This window comes from Leopardus geoffroyi, chromosome X (assembly GCF_018350155.1).
Source record: "Leopardus geoffroyi isolate Oge1 chromosome X, O.geoffroyi_Oge1_pat1.0, whole genome shotgun sequence".
Lineage (NCBI taxonomy): Eukaryota > Metazoa > Chordata > Mammalia > Carnivora > Felidae > Leopardus > Leopardus geoffroyi.
Window position 1 is genome coordinate 51,592,691 of NC_059343.1, and position 22,513 is coordinate 51,615,203.

Below are 22,513 nucleotides of genomic sequence, written 5' to 3' on the forward strand. Positions count from 1 at the left end.
CAAACAGAATCAGAGTATGGCCACAAGCACAGGTACGGAACCTGCATCTTAAAAAAGATAATCAGTGACACCCAGGTTTCTCAATTTGTGTAGGGAACAGGCAGAGGTCAGATTAGTGGATGAGACAGTGGCAGGTGGTTAAATGCCTTCTTATTTAAGTGGGACAGTCACATAATAATGGAATTTCTGCTCAGGGAACTAGAAGGGTAGGGCAGTATGAGAGGGAGTCACATTTCATTCACAATATAGTTACTGTATGAGGGTATTAAATGGAAGTAAGTAATAGACCATCTTTTTTAGTATCCAGCAACTTTTCTTTAGGAGTCTCCTCTCTATTGCTATGCTTCTAACTATAGATAGCTACTGGATTTTACCAGTGCATAAGTATTTAGATTCCACTGAATTTTTTCATCTCTCAGATATGTCAAATCTAACTGTAAATCAGCAAGGTGTTTAGTGTTCAGAGAAAATGGGAAATTTTCACAAGGTATTCCTTAGTTCCATGTCTGTTATATACAAGCGATAATAGGACATGTTGGGGAATAAAAAATGATAATAAAAGACCAAATTGAGCTTATAGATCTTTAGGCTGAAACTGATTCCATGGCCTTTGATCCTAAAAAAAACAAAATAGTATTTTTTTAATTTTATTTTTACTTTTGAAATACCAGTGTTGCTCTTTATCACTTCTCAGTTTAAAACTGCATGGAAAAAGACCTTTTCACTGTTGATTAACTTTGTTTTAGATCTAGGAAATAAGGTTTGGTACTATGTACTGCTCTTGTATAGGTCTGTAGAAATAAATCTCAGACTCTTAAACAACTTTCTATAGGCTTTCTTATAAAGAAAAGTAACTAATACAGTGATCCTTTAGAAATGTCTATGTTTACAACTGGATGTGGTAGTAACAGAGATGGCTCCTTCATGAAGATATCTATTTTTAAAATTTTTTAAATGTTTATTTATTTTTGAGAGACAGAGAGACAGAGCATGAGCAGGGGAGGGGCAGAGAGAGAGAGGGAGACACAGAATCTGAAGGAGGTTCCAGGCTCTGAGCTGTCAGCACAGAGACTGACATGGGGCTCGCATTCACGAGCTGTGAGATCATGACCTGAGCCAAAGTTGGATGCTTAACCAACTGAGCCACCCAGGTGCCCCAAGACATCTCTAGTTGAGCTTGAGCCAGATATAAAGTATTTGGAGTAGACATCTTGGGTGAAGACCTGGATTCTGTTGGCAATGGGAGTTCTGAAAATGCTGACAATATGTATAGTACTTGACCCAAACTTCTTAAGGCCTATCCTACCCAAGCATGTAGAACTGAGTAAAGCATGACTGAATATTCAAAAGGAAAGTGTACAGCAAGCCTATCAACCCCAAAGGGAAAATCTGGTGTTTAATTGACAAGAAATACATCACTTCCCCCAGGAGTATTTGGGTCTCCTCTAAGAATAAACTTTTTCAAATGTGTACAGTAGTACAAGTGATAAACCTACCATATTTTAAAAGTAGTGTCAATTGTGTCCAAAAGTCCACAAAGCTTATGTGATGTTTACAGAAGCAAAACCACTGGTCTTCATAAAAAGACCTAAGAAGAGGCCTGTTTTAGGAAAACTCAGATTCGCACATAGGCCATGTTTAAGCCAGGTCTAAAGCACTGAGCCTTCTGTTGTCTCCCAAAATGATGCTGACAATGCCATTAATCAGTGTTATTAATTCAGATACCACTAACTTGGAATTGATTGCCTTAGAATTTAGTGGATGCAAGTTTATCTATGGGATATCTATGAAAAAGGGAGTTGGCTGAGTATTATGAGACCTAATTGGGGTGTCGGTTGGGGAAAGCAAATGTTATAATTTAAGAAAACTATTTCCTTATATGTTCTAAACCACCAAGCATCCATGCACCCATGCTAACAGTTAAGGATCATTTTGACTTATTTCAATGCAAATGTTGGGGTCTCTATTGGGAATAATGTTAGCTTCCATCTTACAACTGAACACACCAAAAAGTAAAATTTCCTTTTAAGCCATTCTGCAAGTCAGTTACCTGCTACACACCATCTCTTTCCTCTCAACAGGGTCTTAATTCTCAACTGTGACAACATTACCACTTTGTTCTCACGCTATAGCAGTGAGGGTGGAAAAGTAGGGGAGGTTGATCATTAAGGAGAATGGAACAGTGGAATCAGCCTACTATCTCAGCTGGAAGGCAACATTTCTCAAGTTAAATCCCATTCTAGAAAAATAATATATTTTTTCTCTTGCCTACATTCTGGGCTGCCTGATATGCATATACTGGTTGCTTAATCAGTAAGGGCCATAAATCACCTTCCAGACTCTTAAGTGGGAGGGGGGTGTCCCAGACTCACCCATTTAAACCAACAGGAAAAGAAGCATAGCCTTTTTGGGACAAGGATCATTGTGGGTGCCATAGGTACACCTAGCATGGAAACAGATAAGTCGCTCACCGTTGCTTATAGCAGCCTGCTTCTTTTGTGCTGGCCTTGGAGATACCTGTGTCCCCAAAGATGCCCATGCTCCCAGAGATGCTGATGTTTTCAGAGCAGTCCATAGTCTCAGAGATATCCACGTTGCCAGAGATACCTGTGGCCCCATAGATGCCCCTCGATTCAGAGATGCCCATGTTTCCAGAGAATCCCATATCCCCAGAAATGTTTATGGCCCTAAGGCTGCCTATGATCCCACAACAGTCATGGTGAAAGTCTGCACACTGTCTTTTCACTTGATCCATCTGAGCCTGGAAGCCTCCTTCACTGGATATGGTGCCATTCTCCATCAAGGTGTTCAGGTATCCATCAATACCCATAAAGTCAAGAGGATTGGTCAAAGAACTTCCCAGATGCTGAGATAATAAATTCCCTAATTGAGAGCATGTAGAGACTTCTTTTGGTGGCTCATCATGGGCTTGCAGTTTCTGTCATGGGAGCAAGGAATGGTTGAAAAGAATTAGGAATAGGAAAAAAAAACTAAGTAAATATCACAATGACCTGCAGGGATCCTGATGCTGTCACTAATATGGCATAGTGTAACCTTTTTCCCCCACCCAAACATCTTTTCTTCATTACTTGACATAGTGCTTTAAAAGCCTTACCACTAAAGAAGCATCTTGTATCTATAAAAGTCCTCTTTTCTAATAAATATAATTCTATTACTGGGAACAGGGAGGGCAAGGGAGAGGATCAGTAAGATATATTAAGCAGCTCTAAGTGCTGGAGACTTTATATATAGTATTTCCTTTTATACTTATAATAATTCTATTGGTTAGGTATTAGCTGTATTTTGCAAGCGAGAAACCTGAGAATAGGAGAATTTAAATAAGACTAAAATTCACACATTGTAGAAATGCTAGAGCTGAGATCTGACCCTGCCTCTTAATACCAAGTTCTATCACCTAATACCTCACGCTATCTCCAATGGATATTTTCACTTTCAGGAATAACACAATGACTCAATGATACTTTACAATGGTGATTCTTAACCTTGGGGGGGGGCATAGACCACCTTGAAAATCTGAAGAAAATAATGAGCTTTCTTCTCAGAAAAATGCATGTATGCACATGTGTGTACATGAGACAACACACATACAGTTTTAGGTATAATATCAAGGGCTTCATAGATTCCCCCAAAGGTACCTGAGGACACTTATAGTTTCATGGACTCGAGTCAGGAGCTCCAGTTGTAGGGTATAAGCATACCAGTTTCATTTTTTTTGGAAATTAGAAAATCACACACACACACACACACACACACACACACACACATACACACACATAATCGTGATAACCTTTGAAGAAAGGAAATGAATGGGTAGATGGCTAGGGGAGTCTTTTAAACTTTCCATTTTGTATTTTTTTTTTTGTATTCTGCATATTTCAACTTTACATTTGTACTACCTTTCTAAAGCTCTCAACAGGAAAAGTCTTCTGGGAAGGTGGCAAAGTAGGAAGATCCTAAGCTTACCTCGTCCCATGGGCACAACTAGATAACAGCCACATCAGTGCAACTAACCCAGAGAGTGACTTGAAGACTGGCAGAACAGATTTTACACTGTTATTCATAGAGAAAAGGCCACATTGGAAGGGGTAGGAGGGGCAGAGATGTTGTGGAGAACCAAGCTCCTGGTGAGACTAACTACAAAAAGGAGAGATATCACAAGAATAGAGAAGAGAGAGGAGCAGACACCACACCAGGCACTCCAGACATAGGGAACCTGAACTGGGAAATGAGGTCCCAAAAACATTTGGCTTTGAAAAACAGTGGTGCTTAACTTCTCAAGTGTTTACAATCAGTGAGGCTTAACTCCAGGTAGTTTAAAAATCAGCAGGCTTAGCTCTGGGAAAGCTGAAGGGCTTTAGGAACCAGAGTCTTTGCCCTTAAAGAGCCAGTATAATAAATGTAGCATAGAAGAAGCAGTTTGAAAAGCACTTGGAGTATAAATGATGGAGGTTTATTTACTAATCTCACAACATGCACCAGAGGGGCAGGGATCAGTCGGGGACACCTCCAAGAACAGAAGAGCTGGCAGGCACCATTTTTCTCTCCCTACTTCCCCATACCCAGAACAGATAGCAAGACACTTGCAGTAACCAGCTGGAAAACCCTCTACCTACCTTGTTAACACCATGCACCCTGCCTCCAAGTTCCCCTGTGGATCCACCCCATCTACCCAACCTACACTTCAGGCATCCTCTAAAGCTACTCTTGCCAAAACAAATCCTGCAAGCAGCCTTGGCAAAGACTGGTGCCACCCCAAAGTAATTCCCAGCCCTGGGGAGAGGGGATCATAACCACCAGACACAATAGTTCAAATGCAGGCCCAGCAGACAGACTACGGGTAGGCATTGGGTTGGATTGTTGGTCTGCTGACCAATGAAAACCTCTCAGGGGACAAGGCAGTGAGAGCATCCTGCAGGTCCATGATATTGCAGCCCCAACAGACAGACTGTGGACAGGACTCTGGTTGGAATCTAGGCCCTACCCAACAACAAAAACCTCTCAGGGGACAACAGAGGGAGAGCCCCCTGAGGATCAGTGCAACTGAAGTCCCAGAAGAGCGGCTGAGGGTAGTCATCTATTCTGACTGCTGACACCAACCAACTACAAGCTCGCAATGGCCCCAGACTGGCCTCTTAACAGCATAGGTACCAAATCTTGCCCACAACTGGCAAAGTGGGCCTTTGCATCCAACTGGACTAAAGGCAAATGAAGATCAGCTACAACAGTAGGGTACACAAAATACACATAGAGATATCCTGAAGAACTGGCTCTGGTGAATAGGGGGCATTACACTACAGAGTACCACAGGACCTCTTCTTCATAAGGCCACAATTTCAAGATGAGGAGATGCAGCTGACTTTCCTAATACATGGAAACAGAGAAAAAAATGAGTCGACAGAAAAACATGTCCCAAATCAAAGAACAAGACAAAACCACAGCAAAAGAACTAATTGAAATGGAGATTGACAATATGCCTGATAAAGAATTCAAAACAATGGTCATAAAGATACCCACTAGATTTCAGAAAAATTGAAAGATCTCAGTAAGAACTTCAACAAAGAGATAGAAAATATTTAAAAAGACTAGTGAGAGATGAATAACTCAATAAGTGAAATAAATACACTAGACAGAATCAACATCAGAGTAGAGGATGCAGAAGAATGGATCAGTGAGCTGGAAGACAGAGTAATGTAAAGTAACCAAGCTGAAGAGCAAAAGGAAAAATTAATAAAAAATGAGAATAGGTGGGGCACCTGGGCGGCTCAGTCAGTTAAGTGTCCAACTCTTGATTTTGGTTCAGGTCATGATCTCACAGTTCTTGAGATCGAGCCCCACATCTGGCTCTGCATGTAGTGTGGAGCCTACTTGGGATTTTCTCTCTCCTTCTATCTCTGCCCTTCTCCAGACTTGCTTGCATGCATGTGCATTCGATTTTTCTCTCAAAATAAATAAACTTAAAAAGAAATTATTAAAAAATAAAAATTGAAAAATGAGAATAGATTAAGGGAACTCACTGACATCATCAAGTGTAATAACTTTGGCATTTTAGGGATCCAAGAAGGAGAAGAGATGAGAAGGCAGAATATTTATTTGATGAAATAATTGCCGAAAATTTTCCTAATCTGGGGAAGGAAATAGATGTCCAGATCTAGGAAGAACAGAGAGCTCCCAAAAGTATCAGCCCATGGAGGTCCATAGCAAGACACATAATTAAGATGGTAAAAAGTAGTAATAGAATTTTAAAAGCAGTGAGAGAAAACAATTATACACAAGGGAAACCTCATAAAGCTATCAGCTTTTTCAGCAGAAATGCTGAAAACCAGAAGGGAGTGGCATGATATTACCAAAGTGCTAAAAGGAAAAAAAAATGCAACCTAAAATGCACTGCAAGGTTATCATTCATAATAGAAGGGGAGATACAGTATCCCAGACAAACAAAAGTTGAGTTCATCACCAAACCAACATTGCAAGAAACGTTAATGGAAATTCTTTGAATGGAAAAAAAAGGCCATAATCAGGAGTCAGAAAATTATGGAAGGAAAAAATTTCATGAGTGAATGAACAAAATTAATAGATTAATCACCTACAAAAACAGTGTGGAAGTTAAAGCACAAAAAAAAAAAAACAGTAAATTCAATTATATCTATAAAAGTCAGTCAAGGTATTCACAAAACAAAAGGATGTACAGTATGACATCATATACATAAAATGTGTGTGGGGGGGAGTAAAACTTGAGTGTTTTTGGAATGGGCTCAAATTTAAGTGACCATCAACATAAAATAGACTGCAATATGCATAAGATGTTATATATAAACCTAATGTTAAACACAAATCAAAAACCTATAATAGATACACAAAAAAATAGAAAGCAATCCAAGCACATTACTAAAGAAAGCCATAAAACCACAAGAAAGAGAGCACATGAAAAAAGGAATAGAGAAGAACTACAAAAACAACCATAAAATGAGTAACAAAATTGCAGTAAGTACTTACTTATCAATAATTACTTTGAATTTAAATAGACTAAATGCTCCAAGCAAAAGAATACGGTAACTGAATAAGTAAAAAAAGAAAGACCCTGTAATGCTGTCTAGAAAGACTCAGTTCAGACCTAAAGATACATTCTGATTGAAAATGAATGGATAGAAAAATATTTTATCATGCAAATGGAAGAAAAAAGAAAGTTGGGGTAGCAGACAAAATAGGTTTTAAAATAAAGACTATAATAAGAGACAAAGAAGGGCACTACATATGATAAAGGGAACAATCAAACAAGAGGGTATAAAAATTCAAAGTATTTATTTGCTCTACATAGGAAGAGCTAAACACAAAAAGCAACAATTAAAAGACATAAAAGAAGAAATTGGCAGTTATACAATAATAGTAGACTACTTTAGCACCACACTTAAATCAATAGATCATCCAGACAGAAACTTAATAAGGAAACAAGCTTTGAAGAAGACAATGCACCAGATGGACACAAAAGATATATTCATAACATTCCATCCCCAAACAGTGGGATACACATTCTTTTCAAGTGAACATGGAACAGTCTCCAAAACAGATCACGTTAGGCTACAAAACAAGTCTTAACGTATTCAAAAATATTAAAATCATACGATGCATCTTTTCCAACTACAGTGGTATGAAACAAGAAATAAATCACAAAGAAGTCTGGAAAGAACACAAATACATAAAGGATAAATAATATGCTACTAAACAATGAAAGGGCCAACCAAGAAATCAAGGAGGAAATTAAAAAAAAATACATAGAGATGAAGATGGCAGAACAACATGGAACTTTTTTTTCGCTCTTGTCCCTGAAATGCAACTAGATCAACACCAAACCATCTTGCAAACCTAGAAAACTGATCTGAGGATTAACACAACAATCTGTACAACTTAAACCACAGAACTCAGCAGGTATGCAGCATGGAGAGGAGAACTGGGGGAGAGAGAAGCTGCAGAGGGTAGGGAGCTGCTTTTGCTTGTGGACAAAGGACAGAGACAGGGGGGGAAGAGTACAGGAAAAGCACTCCCCCCAAAAGCAGCTGGAGAGAAAGAGAAAGAGTGTACACACCCATAAGGGTTAACAAGAAAGGGAGAAAGGAGAAAGGAGAGGGTTTAAATACCATTAAGACTCTATAAACAGGGGAGCACAGATTCTGAAACTCTGGCTGGATAGCTGGCAGACCTCTGGTGGGAAGGGTGAGTCCCCAGGAGGAGACAGCAAGGTAGGTCCAAGGCGTCCTCAGGCCACCTGGGAAGAGGCAGTTACCCTGCTAAGAGGACATTTGGTAGAGGCTGTGTGGCCTCCCCACAGGCAGAGAACAGCCATGTTTGCTGGTGTTAGAACAAGGATGTTAAGGGTGAAGCCTGGCACTGGATGTGTGTTGTGATTTACCATAATCCCTGAAATGCTGCAGCTACACAATTTTGAGAACTTTTTCTGGGGCAGGCTGGCATCTGGCCACAGTCTCTGGGCATCTGCAGCAGCGCAGTTGTGGGAACATCCCTGGGGTCAGGCAGGAACCCAGCCATTGATTGGCGAGACCCTCCCACAGAGGGTCTGAGTGGGTCAAAGTCATAGGGCCCTCAGAAATGAGGGGTTTGGAAACACAGCCCCATCTGAGATAAAACTCAGGAGGGAGGTGCCAACTGGCAGGCTGACAGCTTGGTCTCGGACAGTGAAGAAGTGCAGAGTGGACGGAAGCCAGAGAAAAATGAAGGGTGCTTGATTGTGGGTCCACGAGAGCACAGAGTTCTGATACTAGAGATTGGGTAGCTGAGTGACACCATTTTCACCCCTCCCACGCATGGGCATACACACAGTGAACATGATCAACAAGGATCCACCCCAGTAAACTAAGCAGCACCAGCTAGTGGAGAACAGAGCTGTTACACCAAACCCCATCCAACTGCACCAACCATGCTCTAAAGGAACACCACAAGACTCTACGCCTACTTAGTTCACAGACTATAAAGTGCTTCATAGTTTGACTGTTTATGGGACACTGGATGTAATTTCAATCGTATTTCTTTTTTCTAGCTGATCCATCTATTCAATTTTTCTTCCTTTCTTTTCATTTTTTGTTCTCAGATAAAGAGAAAAAACTTATTTTGCACTTTTATAAAAAAATATTTTTCTTTTTTAAATATAAATTATTGTCAAATTGGTTTCCATACAATACCCAGTGCTCATCCCAACAAGTGTCCTCCTCCCTGCCCATCACCCACTTTCTCCTCTTCCCCACCCCCATCTACCCTTAGTTTGTTCTCATTCCTTAAGAGTCTCTTATGGTTTCCCTCACTCCTCTGTGACGTTTTTTTCCCCTTCTCCTCCCCCATTGTCTTATGTTAAGTTTCCTAAGATCCACATATGAGTGAAAATATATAGTATCTGTCTTTCACTGCCTGGCTTATTTCACTTTGCAGAGTAACCTCCAGTTCCATCCATTGTGGCAAATGGGCAGATTTCATTCTATCACATTGCCAAGTAGTATTCCATTGTATGTATAAACCACATCTTCATTCATCAGTTGATGGACATTTAGGCTCTTTCCATAATTTGGCTATTGAAAGTGCTACTATAAACATTAGTGTACAAGTGCCCCTATGCATCAGGACTCTTGTATCCTCTGGGTAGATTCCTAGCAGTGCTATTGCTGGGTCATAGCATAATTCTATTTTTAATTTTTTGAGGAACCTCCACACTGTTTTCCAGAGCAGCTGCACCAGTTTGCATTCCCACGAGCAGTAAGGAGGGTCCCTTTTCTCTACGTCCTCGCCAGAATCTATAGTTACCTGATTTGTTCATTTTACCACTCTGACTGCTGTGAGGTGGTATCTGAGTGTACTGTTGATTTGTATTTCCCTGATGAGGAGTGACATTGAGCATCTTTTCATGTGGCTGTTGGCAATCTGGATGTCTTCTTTAGAGAAGTGTCCATTTATGTCTTCTGCCCATTTCTTCACTGGATTATTTGTTTTTCGGGTGTGGAGTTTGGTGAGTTCTTTATAGATTTTAGATACTAGCTCTTTATCGAATACATCATTTGCAAATATCTTTCCCATTCTGTCGGTTGCCTTTTAGTTTTGGTGATTGTTTCCTTTGCACTAGAGAAGCTTTTTATGTTGATGAGGTTCCAATAGTTCATGTTGGCTTTTAATTCCCTTGCCTTTGGAGAGTGAAAAGTAAGGAATTGCTGTGCCTGAGGTCAAAAAGGTTTTTCCCTGCTTTCTCCTCTAGTGTTTTGATGGTTTCCTGTGTCACATTCAGGTCCTTCAACCATTTTGAGTTCATTTTTGTGTATGGGGTAAGCAAGTGTTCTAGTTTCATTCTTCTGCATGTTGCTGTCCAGTTTTTCCAGCACCATCTTCTAAAAAGACTGTCATTTTTCCATTGGATACTCTTTCCTGCTTTGTCCAAGATTAGTTGGCCATACATTTGTGGGTCCAATTCTGCGTTCCCTGTTCTATTCCATTGGTCTACATGTCTGTTTTTGTGCCACTACCATACTGTCTTGATGATTAGAGTTTTATACTAGAGGCTAAAGTCTGGGATTGTTATGCTGACCGCTTTAGTTTTCTTCTTCAATACTACTTTGGCTATTTGGGTTCTTTTGTGATTCCATACAAATTTAGGATTGCTTGTTCTAGCTTTGAGAAGAATGCTGGTGCAATTTTGATTGGTATTGCGTCTTTTAAAATGTGAAATTTATTGTCAAATTGGTGTCCATACAACACCCAGCGCTCATCCCAAAAGGTGCCCTCCTCAATACCCATCACCCACTCCCCCCTACCTCCCACCCCTCATCAACCCAGAATTTGTCCTCAGTTTTTAAGAGTCTCTTATGCTTTGGCACTCTCCCTCTCTAACCTTTTTTTCTTCTCCTCCCCCATGGACTTCTGTTAAGATTCTCAAGATCCACATAAGAGTGAAAACATATGGTATATGTCTTTCTCTGTATGACTTATTTCACTTAAAATAACATCTCCAGTTCCATCCACGTTGTTACAAAAGGCCATATTTCATTCTTTCTCATTGCCACGTAGTACTCCATTGTGTATATAAACCACAATTTCTTTATCCATTCATCAGTTGATGGACATTTAGGCTCTTTCCATAATTTGGCTATTGTTGAGAGTGCTGCTATAAACATCGGGGTACAAGTGCCTCTACGCATCAGTACTCCTGTATCCCTTGGGTAAATTCCTAGCAGTTCTATTGCTGGGTCACAGGGTAGGTCGATTTTTAATTTTTTGAGGAACCTCCACACTGTTTTCCAGAGTGGCTGCACCAGTTTGCATTTCCATCAAGAGTGCAAGAGGGTTCCTGTTTCTCCACATCCTCTCCAGCATCTATGGTCTCCCGATTTGTTCATTTTACCGACTCTGATTGGCGTGAAGTGATATCTGAGTGTGGTTTTGATTTGTATTTCCCTGATGAGGAGTGATGTTGAGCTACTTTTCATGTGCCTGTTGGTAATCTGGATGTCTTCTTTAGAGAAGTGTCTATTCATGTTTTCTTCCCATTTCTTCACTGGATTATGTGTTTTTTGGGTGTGGAGTTTGGTGCTTTATCTTTATAGATTTTGGATACTAGCCCTTTGTCCAATATGTCATTTGCAAATATCTTTTCCCATTCCATTCGTTGCCTTTTATTTTCTTGATTGTTAACTTTGCAGTGCAGAAGCTTTTTATCTTCATGAGGTCCCAATAGTTCATTTTTGCTTTTAATTCCCTTGCCTTTGGGGATGTGTCAAGTAAGAAATTGCTGCAGCTGAGGTCAGAGAGGTTTTTTCCTGCTTTCTCCTCTAGGCTTTTGATGGTTTCCTGTCTCACATTCAGGTCCTTTATCCGTTTTGAGTTTGTTTTTTTGAATTGTGTAAGAAAGTGGTCCAGTTTCATCTTTCTGCATGTTGCTGTCCAGTCCTCCTAGCACCATTTGTTAAAGACACTGTCTTTTTTCCGTTGGATATTCTTTCCTGCTTTGTCAAAGATGAGTTGGCCATACTTTTGTGGGTCTAATTCTGGGGTTTCTATTGTATTCCATTGGTTGATGTGTCTGTTTTTGTGCCAATACCATGCTGTCTTGAGGATTACAGCTTTGTAGTAGAGGCTAAAGTCTGGGATTGTGATGCCTCCTGCTTTGGTCTTCAAAATTACGTTGGCTAATCAGGGCCTTTTGTGGTTCCATATAAATTTTAGGATTACTTGTTCTAGTTTCAAGAAGAATGCTCGTGTGATTTTGATTGGGATTGCATTGAATATGTAGATAGCTTTGGGTAGTAATGACATTTTAACAATATGTGTTCTTCCAATCCATGAGCACGGAATGGTTTCCCATTTCTTTATATCTTCTTCAATTTCCTTCATAAGCTTTCTATAGTTTTCAGCATACCGATCTTTTACATCTTTGGTTAGGTTTATTCCTAGGTATTTTATGCTTCTTGGCGCAAATGGGAATGGGATCAGTTTCTTTATTTGTCTTTCTGTTGCTTCATAATTAGTGTATGAGAATGCAACTGATTTCTGTACATTGATTTTGTATCCTGCCACTTTGATAAATTCATGTATCATTTCTAGCAGATTTTTGGTGGAGTCTATCAGATTTTCCATGTATAATATCATGTCATCTGCAAAAAGTGAAAGCTTAACTTCATCTTTGCCAATTTTGATGCCTTTGATCTCCTTTTGTAGTCTGATTGCTGATGCTAGCACTTCCAACACTATGTTAAACAACAGCAGTGAGAGTGGACATCCCTGTCATATTCCTGATCTCAGGGAGAAAGCTCTCAGTTTTTCCCCATTGATGATATTAGCTGTGGGCTTTTCATAAATGGCTTTGATGATGTTTAAATATGTTCCTTCTATCCCGACTTACTCAAGGGTTTTTATTAAAAAACGATGCTGAATTTTGTCACATGCTTTTTCTGCATCGATTGACAGGATCATATAGTTCTTATCTTTCTTGTATTAATGTGACGTATCCCATTGATTGATTTGCGAATCTCAAACCAGCCCTGCAACTCAGGAATCAATCCCACTTGATCATGGTGAAAAATTCTTTTTATATGCTGTTGAATTTGATTTGCTAGCATCTTACTGAGAATTTTTGCATCCATATTCATCAGGGATATTGGTCTGTAGTTATCTTTTTTTGCTGGGTCTCTGGTTTAGGAATGAAAGTAATGCTGGCTTCATAGAATGAGTCTGGAAGTTTTCTTTCCCTTTCTATTTTTTGGAATAGCTTGAGAAGGATAGGTATTATCTCTGCTTTAAATGTATGGTAGAATTCCCCGTTGAAGCCATCTGGTCCTGGACTCTTATTTGTTGGGAGATTTTTTTTTTTTTTATTTTTTAACGTTTATTTATTGTTGAGACAGAGAGAGACAGAGCATGAACGGGGGAGGGGCAGAGAGAGAGGGAGACACAGAATCGGAAGCAGGCTCCAGACTCTGAGCCATCAGCCCAGAGGCCGACGCAGGGCTCGAACTCTCGGACCGCGAGATTGTGACCCCTGCCGAAGTTGGACGCTTAACCGACTGAGCCACCCAGGCGCCCCGTGGGAGATTTTTGATAACTGATTCAATTTCTTCCCTGGCTATGGGTCTGTTCAAGCTTTATATTTCCTCCTGATTGAGTTTTGGAAGTGTGTGGGTGCTTGGGAATTTGTCCATTTCTTCCAGGTTGTCCAGTTTGTTGGCATATAATGTTTCATAGTATTCCCTGATAATTGCTTGTATTTCTGAGGGGTTGCTTGTAATAATTCCATTTTCATTCATGATTTTATCTATTTGGGTCCTCTCCCTTTTCTTTTTGAGAAGCCTGGCTAGTGGTTTATCAATTTTGTTTATTTTTCCAAAAAACCAACTCTTGGTTTCATTGATCTCCTCTACTTTTTTTTTTTTTTTTTTTTTTAGATTCTATATTGTTTATTTCTGCTCTGGTCTTTATTATTTCTCTTCTTCTGCTGGATTTAGGCTGTCTTTGCTGTTATGCTTGTATTTCCTTTAGGTGTGCTGTTAGATTTTGTATTTGGGATTTTTCTTGTTTCTTGAGATAGGACTAGATTGCAATGTGTTTTCCTCTCAGGACTGCCTTCGCTGCATCCCAAAGCGTTTGGATTGTTGTCTTTTCATTTTCATTTGTTTCCATATATTTTTTTATATCCTCTCTAATTGCCTGGTTGGCCCATGCATTCTTTAGTAGGGTGTTCTTCAACCTCCGTGCTTTTGGAGGTTTTCCAGACTTTTTCCTGTGGTTGATTTCAAGCTTCATAGCATTGTGGTCTGAAAGTATGCATGGTATAATTTCAATTCTTGTAAACTTATGAAGAGCTGTTTTGTGACCCAGTATATGATCTATCTTGGAGAATGATCCATGTGCACTCGAGAAGAAAGTATATTCTGTTGCTTTGGGATGCAGAGTTCTAAATAGATCTGTCAAGTCCATCGGATCCAATGTATCATTCAGGGCCCTTGTTTCTTTATTGATCCTATGTCTAGATGGTATCCATTGTTGTAAGTGGAGTATTAAAGTCCCCTACAATTACCACATTCTTATCAATAAGGTTATGTTTGTGAGTAATTGTTTTACATATTTGGGGGCTCCCGTATTCAGCACATAGACATTTATAATTGTTAGCTCTTCCTGATGTATAGGCCCTGTAATTATTATATAATTACAACTCTTGTTACAGCCTTTAATTTAAAGTCTATTTTGTCTGATATAAGTATGGCTACTCCAGCTTTCTTTTGACTTCCAGTAGCATGATAGATAGTTCTCCATCCCCTCACTCTTAATCTGAAGGTGTCCTCAGGTCTAAAATGATTCTCTTGTAGAGAGCAAATAAATGGGTCTTGTTTTTTTTTTTCCATTCTGATACCCTATGTCTTTTAGTTGGAGCCTTTAGTCCATTTACATTCAGTGTTATTATAGAAAGATATGGGTTTTGAGTCATTGTGATGTCTATAGGTTTCATGTTTGTAGTGATGTCTCTGGTACTTTGTGGTCCTTGCAACATTTCACTCATAGAATTCCCTTTAGGATCTCTTGTAGGGCTGGTTTAGTGGTGATGAATTCCTTCAGTTTTTGTTTGTTTGGGAAGACCTTTATCTCTCCTTCTATTCTAAATGACAGACTTGCTGGATAAAGTATTCTCAGCTACATATTTTTTCTGTTCATCACATTGAAGTTTTCTTGCCATTCCTTTCTGGCCCACCCAGTTTCAGTAGATAGATCCGTCACTAGTCTTATAGGTCTCCCTTTATATGTTAGAGCATGTTAATCCCTAACTGCTTTCAGAATTTTCTCTTTATCCTTGTATTTTGCCAGTTTCACTATGATATGTCATGCAGAAGATTGATTCAAGTTACGTCTGAAGGGCGTTCTCTGTGACTCTTGGATTTCATTGCCTTTTTCCTTCCCCAGATCAGGGAAGTTCTCAGCTATGATTTGTTCAAGTACACCTTCAGACCCTTTCTCTCTCTCTTCCTCCCTGGAATCTCAATTATGCATATATTATTGAGTTCTATCACATCACTTATTTTTCTAATTCTCCCCTCATACTCCTGGATTTTTTTTATCTCTTTCTCAGCTGCCTCTTTTTCCATAATTTTATCTTCTAATTCACCTGTTTTCTCCTCTGCCTCTTCAATCTGAGCTGTGGTCGCCTCCATTTTATTTTGCAGCTCATTTATAGCATTTTTTAGCTCCTCCTGATTGTTTCTTAGTCCCTTGATCTCTGTAGCCATAGATTGCTGTCCTCTATACTTTTTTCAAGCCCAGCGATTAATTTTGTGACTATTATTTTAAATTCATTTTCTGTTATATTGTTTAAATCGTTTTTTATCAGTTCATTAGTTGTCACTACTTCCTGGAGTTTCTTTTGAGGAGAACTTTTCCGTTTCGTCATTTTGGATAGTCCTTAGAGTGGCGCAGAACTGTACGCCCTTTCTCTGTGCTGTCTGGAGTAACGTGCGTTGGTTAGTGGGGTCACAGTCAGACTGGTGTGTACCTTATCTTCCCCTTTCCCAGAGGCAGGACTCACTGTGGAGTGGTGTGGCTCCTGTCTGAGCTACTTGCATACTGCCAGGCTTGTGGTGTTGCTTCAATGGCATCTGTTGTATTACCTGGGGTGGATGTGCAAGGTGCACAGTGGCAGGAGGGGCAGATTCAGCTCACTTTGCCTTTGGTGGTCTGCTTTGGGAGGGGCCCTGCGGCACCAGGAGGGAGGCAGAGCCATAGAGGGATGGATCCACAGAAGCACAGCATTGGGTGTTTGTGCAGTGCAAGCAAGTTATGTGACGGGAACTGATTCACTTTGGGATTTTGGCTGGGGTATGCGCAAGGGAGATGGCGCTTCCCAGTGCCTTTGTTCCCCACCAAGCTGAGCTCTGTCCTCCGGGGCTCAACATCTCTCCCTCCCATTGTCCTCTCGCCCTACTGCTCTCTGAGCAGATCTGTTGAGTTAGAATATTCCAGATGTTAAGTCCCACTTGCTGTCAGAACACACTCATCCGGCCCCTCTGCTTTTAGAAGCCAGACTCTGTGGCTCTGCCTTGCAGGGCAGGCTGCCCCTCCACCTCCCCAGCTCCCTAATGCCAGTCCTTGTAGTGCACACCACCTCTCCGCCCTTCCTACCCTCTTCTGTGGGCCTCTTGTCTATGCTTGGCTCCGGGGAATTCGTTCTGCTAGTCGTCTTGCGGTTATTTTGGCCAATGTGGGTGGAATCTAAGTGATCAGTAGGACACGGTGAGCCCAGCATCCTCCAACACCGCCATCTTCCACAATGTCACTCCTGATTGGTATTGCATTGAATGTGTAGATTGCTTTGGATAGTATTGACATTTTAACAATATTTATTCTTCCAATCCATGTGATGGAATGCTTTTCCATTTCTTTGTATCTTCTTCAATTTCCTTCATAAGCTTTCTATAGTTTTCAGCATACAGATCTTTTACATCTTTGGTTAGGTTTATTCCTAGGTATTTTATGGTTCTGTGTGCAATTGGTAATGGGATCAGTTTATTCATTTCTCTTTCTGTTGCTTCATTATTAGTGTATAAAAATTCAACATATTTCTGTACATTAATTTTGTACCCTGCGACTGTGAGAATTCGTGTATCCATTCTAGGAGATACATGAGTATCATGTCTTCCATGAAAAGTGAAAGTTTCACTTCATCTTTGTCAATTTTGATGCCTTTTATTTCATTTTGTTGTCTGATTACTCATGCTAGGATTTCCAATACTATGTTAAAAAACAGGGGTGAGAGTGGACATCCGTGTCGTGTTCCTGATCTCAGGTGGAAAGCTCTCAGTTTTTCCCATAATGGGGAAATCAACATATAATATCAACATAATGGTTGATATTAGCTCTGGGCTTTTCATAAGTTGCTTCTGTGAGGTTTAAGTATGTTCCTTCTATCCCGACTTTCTTGAGGTTTTTCATCAAGAAAATATGCTGTATTTTGTTAAATGCTTTTTCTGCATCTATTGACAGGATCATATGGTTCTGAACTTTTATTTTATTAATGTGATGTATCACATTGATTGATTTGCGAATATTGAATCAGCCCTACAGCCCAAGAATGAATCCTACTCGATCGTAATGAGTAATGAATCTAGCTTGATTCACTAGTATCTTGTTGACAATTTTTGCATCCATATTCGTTAGGGATATTGACCTGTAATTCTGTTTTTTTTTTTTTTTTTCTTTTTCTGGGTCTCAATCTGGTTTGGAAATCAAAGTATTGCTGGCTTCATAGAATGAGTACAGAAGTTTTCGTTCCATTTTCAGTTTGGAACAGCTTGAGGAGGATAGGTATTAACTCTGCTTTAAATGTCTGGTAGATTTCCCCAGGGAAGCCCTCTGGTACAGGACTCTTATTTGTTGGGAGATTTTTGATAACTGTTACAATTTCTTCACTACTTCCGGGTCTGTTCAAATTTTCTATATTTTCCTGTCTGAGTTTTGGTATTGTGTGGGTGTTTAGGAATTTGTCCATTTCTTCCAGGTTGTCCATTTTCTTGACATATGATTTTTCATAGTATTCCCTGATAATTGTTTGTATTTCTGAGGGATTGGTTGTAATAAATCCATTTTCCTTAGTTATTTTATCTATTTGAGTCCTCTCTCTTTTTTTTTTGAGAAGTCTGGCTAGAGGTTTATTAATTTTAGTTATTTTTCAAAAAAACAACTCTTGGTTTCATTGATCTTTTCTACTTTTTTTTGGATTCTATATTGTTTATTTTTTATCTGATCTTTATTATTTCTCTTCTGCTGGGTTTGGGTTGTCTTTGCTATTCTGCTTCTATTTCATTTAGGAATGCTGTTAGATTTTATATTTGGGATTTTTCTTGTTTCTTGAGATAGGCCTGGATTGCAATGTATTTTCCTCTTAGGAATGCCTTTGCTGCATCCCAAAGGGTTTGGATTGTTGTATTTTCATTTTTATTTGATTTCATATACCCTTTAATTTCTTCTCTAATTGCCTGGTTGGCCCATTCGTTCTTTACTAGGATGTTCCTTAACTTCCATGCTTTTGGAGGTTTTCCAGACTTTTTCCTGTGGTTGACTTCAAATTTCACAGCATTAAGATCTAAAAGTGTGCATGGTATCATCTCAACTCTTTCATATTCTTGAGGGCTGTTTGCTGACCCAGTATGTGATCTATCTTAGAGAATGTTACATGTGCACTTTAGAAGAAAGCATATTCTGCTGCTTTAGGATGTAGAGTTCTAAATACATCTGTCAAGTCCATCTGGTGCAATGCATCATTCAGGGCCATTGTTTCTTTAATGATTGTGTCTAGATGATCTGTCCATTGCTGTAAGTAGAGTATTAAAGTTCACTGCAATTACCACATTCTTATCCATAATATTGCTTATGTTTGTGATTGTTTTAAATATTTGGGTGCTCCCAAATTCCTTGCATAGACATTTATAATTGTTAGCTCTTCCTGATCGATAGACCCTGTAATTATTATATAATGCTCTTCTTTGTCTCTTGTTACAGCCTTTAATTTAAAGTCTAGTTTGTGTGATATAAGTATGACTACTCCAGCTTTCTTTTGACTTCCAGTAGTATGATAGATAGTTCTCCATCCCCTCACTTTCAATCTGAAAGTGTCCTCAGGTCTGAAATGAGTCTCTTGTAGACAGCAAATAGATGGGTCTTTTTTTTTTTTTACCCATTCTGATACCCTATGTCTTTAGATTGGAGCATTTATTCCATTTACATTCAGTGTTATCAGTGAAAGATATGGGTTTAGAGTCATTGTGTTATCTGTAGGTTTCATGCTTGTAGTGATGCCTCTGGTATTTTGTAGTACTTCCAACTCTTACCTCACAGAATCCCCCTTAGGATCTCTTGAAAGGCTGCTTTAGTGGTGATGAATTCCTTCAGCTTTTGTTTGGGAAAAACCTTTATCTTTCCTTCTATTCTGAATGACAGGGTTTCTGGATAAAGGATTCTTGGCTGTACATTTTTTTTCCATTCATCACATTGAAGATTTCCTGTCATTACTTTCTGGCCTGATGATTTTCAGTCGATAGGTCTGCTACTACCCTTGTGTGTCTACCCTTGTATGTTAAGGGTTATTTATCCCTAGCTGCTTTCAGAATTCTCTCTTCAGCCTTGTATTGTGCCAGTGTCATTATGATATGTTGTGCAGAAGATCAATTCAGGTTAAGTCTAAAGGGAGTTCTCTGTGCCTCTTGGATTTCAATGTCTGTTTCCTTCCCCAGGTTGATGAAATTCTCAGCTATGATTTGTTCAAGTATACCTTCAGCCCCTTTCACTCTCTTCATCTTCCTCTAGAATTCCTGTGATACAGATATTGTTCCATTTAAATGCATCACTTAGTTCTCTAATTCTCCCCTCTTGATCCTGTGATTTTTTTTATCTCTCTCTTTCTCAGCTTCCTCTTTTTCCATAATTTAATCTTCTAATTCAGCTATTCTCCCCTCTGCCTCTTCAGTCTGTGCTGTGGCTCCCTCCATTTTATTTTCCACTTCATTTATATATTTTTTAAAATTATTATTATTATTTGTTAGCTCCTTTATCTCTGCAGTAGTAGATTCTCTGCTGTCTTCTATGCCTTTTTCAAGCCCAGCGATTAATGTTATGTTATTATAAATTCTTGTTCAGTTGTATGGCTTATATTTGTTTTCATCAATTCTTTAGCTGTTACTTCTTCCTGGAAATTCTTTTGGGGGGAATTCTTCTGTTTTAACATTTTGGCTAGTTTTCTGTCCCTTATGAGTGTAAAAATCTTGTTATGTGCTCTGCACCTGCAAACACTGCTATAGTAAAGGGGGTTCATACACTGTCCAGGGACTGGCCATTCAGGAGGTGTTTTTTGCTCTCTTTTGTTGTGATTTTGGTTGTTTTATTTCTCTACTCGTAGTGATATTTTGGACCCTCAAAACAAAGGTGTGCTTTGATTTGTTCCTTGAGCTAGTGTCTACTTGGCTCCAGTCACTTCAGCCTTGATTATAAATTCCAGGCCCTCTTCTTGGCCTTCTGCCAACTCAGCCTCATTGATTCCCTAAAAAATATTTTTCTTAATTTTTTCTACTATGTTTTTTACTTCTTTCTATTTTTTTAAATTCTAGCGTACTTTCATCATTTCATTTTATCCTATTTTATTGTAGTTATTTTTTTAAAAAATGTTCAAATATTTTCCTTTTTCCCCTTTTTTCTTTTCTTTCTTTCCCCTTTTTTTCCTTGATTCTATAAAGCTTCTTTCAACAACTGACCAAAACACACCTAGGATCTACCATCCTTTATTTGATTTTTTGTGTTCTTTTTAGTTTTTAAATTTAATTTTTTTTAGTATTATTAAGTGTTTTTCATCCTCCAAAATGACAAAATGAAGAAATTCACCCCAAAAGAAACAACAGGAAGCTATGATAGCCAGGGACTTAATCATATAGATACAAGCAAGATGTCTGAACCAGAATTTAGAATCATGAAAATAAAATACTAAGTGGGGTTGAATCAAAAGCATAGAATGTCTTTCTGCATAGATAGGAAATAAAAGAAGTAAAATCTAGTCAGGACAAAATTAAAAATGGTATAACTGAGCTGTAATTCTGAGTGGATGTCATGGCAGCAAGGATAGATGAAGCAGAGCAGAGAATCAGTGATGTAGACTATAAACTTATGAGAATAATGAAGCAGAAAAAAAAGAGAGAGAAAGTAGGGCAAAAGAGCACGATATAGGAGAGAACTCGGTGACTCATTATAAAGGAAGAACATCCAAATCATAGGGGTCCAGAGGATGAAGAGAGAGGAAAGGGGTAGAGGTTGATGTGAGCAAATCATAGCTGAAAACTTTCCTAACCTGGGGAAAGACACAGACATCACAATCCAGGAAGCACACAAAACTCCCATTAGATTCAACAAAAACTGACCACTAACAAGGCATATCATAGTCAAATTCACAAAATACACAGAGAAGGAAAGAATAATGAGAGCAGTAAGAGGGAAAAACAGTCCTTAACCTGCAAGTGAAGACAGATAAGGTTTGCGGCAGACCTATCCACAGAAACTTGACAGGGCAGAAAGGAGTAGCAGGATATATTCATATTCAGTGTACTCAATCGGCAAAGTATGCAGGCACAAATTCTTTACCTAGCCAGGCTGTTGTTCAAAATAGAGATAAAGAGTTTCCCAGACAGACAAAAATTAAACGAGTTCATGACCACTAAACCAGGCCCACAAGGAATTTTAAGGGGGACTCTCTGAGGGGAGAAAAGATGAAACAAAACAGACCAAAAGCAAAAGACTAGAAAGGCCCAGGGAGCACCAACTCCCTGGGAGGGAAACTCCAACTCTGTAGGCAATATAATGGCCATAAATTCATATCTTTCAGTACTCACTCTAAATGTCAATGGACTAAAAGCTGCAATCAAAAGACAAAGAGTAATAGAATGGATTAAACAAAAAAACAAAATACATCTACATGCTGTTTACAAGAGATACATTTTAGACCTAAAGACACCTACAGATTGAAAGCAAGGGGATGGAGTACCATGTAGCATGTTAATGGTCGCCAAAATAAGGCCAGAGTAGCCATACTTATATCAGGAAATCTAGATTTTAAAATAAAGACTATAACAGGATACGAAGAAAGGCATAATATCACAATTAGAGGGTCTGTGCACCAAAAAGTTCCAAGCATTGTAAACATATATGTTCCAAATGTGGTGGGACCCAAATATATAATTCAGTTAATCGCAAACATACAGAAACTCTTTGATAATAATACCATAATAGTAAGGGACTTGAACACCCCACTTACAGTAATGGGCAGACCATCTAAACAGAAAATAAAGAAACAAGGCCTTTGAATGACACACTGGACCAGATGGACTAAACAGATATATTCAGAACATTTCATCTTAAAGTAGCAGAATACACATTCTTCTTGAGTGTTCATGGAACATTCTCCAGAGTATATCACATACTGGGACACAAA

The 22,513-nt window shown here is 39.0% G+C and overlaps 1 protein-coding gene across 1 annotated transcript in view; it reads right to left on the minus strand.

Moving 5' to 3' along the window:
- MTMR8 (myotubularin related protein 8) overlaps positions 1-22,513 on the minus strand; it is a 147,257-nt gene that overhangs the window by 12,970 nt on the left and 111,774 nt on the right. Inside the window, exon 5 of the mRNA XM_045471155.1 lies at positions 2,472-2,938. Within this exon, the coding sequence (XP_045327111.1) occupies positions 2,472-2,938 (467 nt within the window). The remainder of the gene's footprint in view (positions 1-2,471; positions 2,939-22,513) is intronic.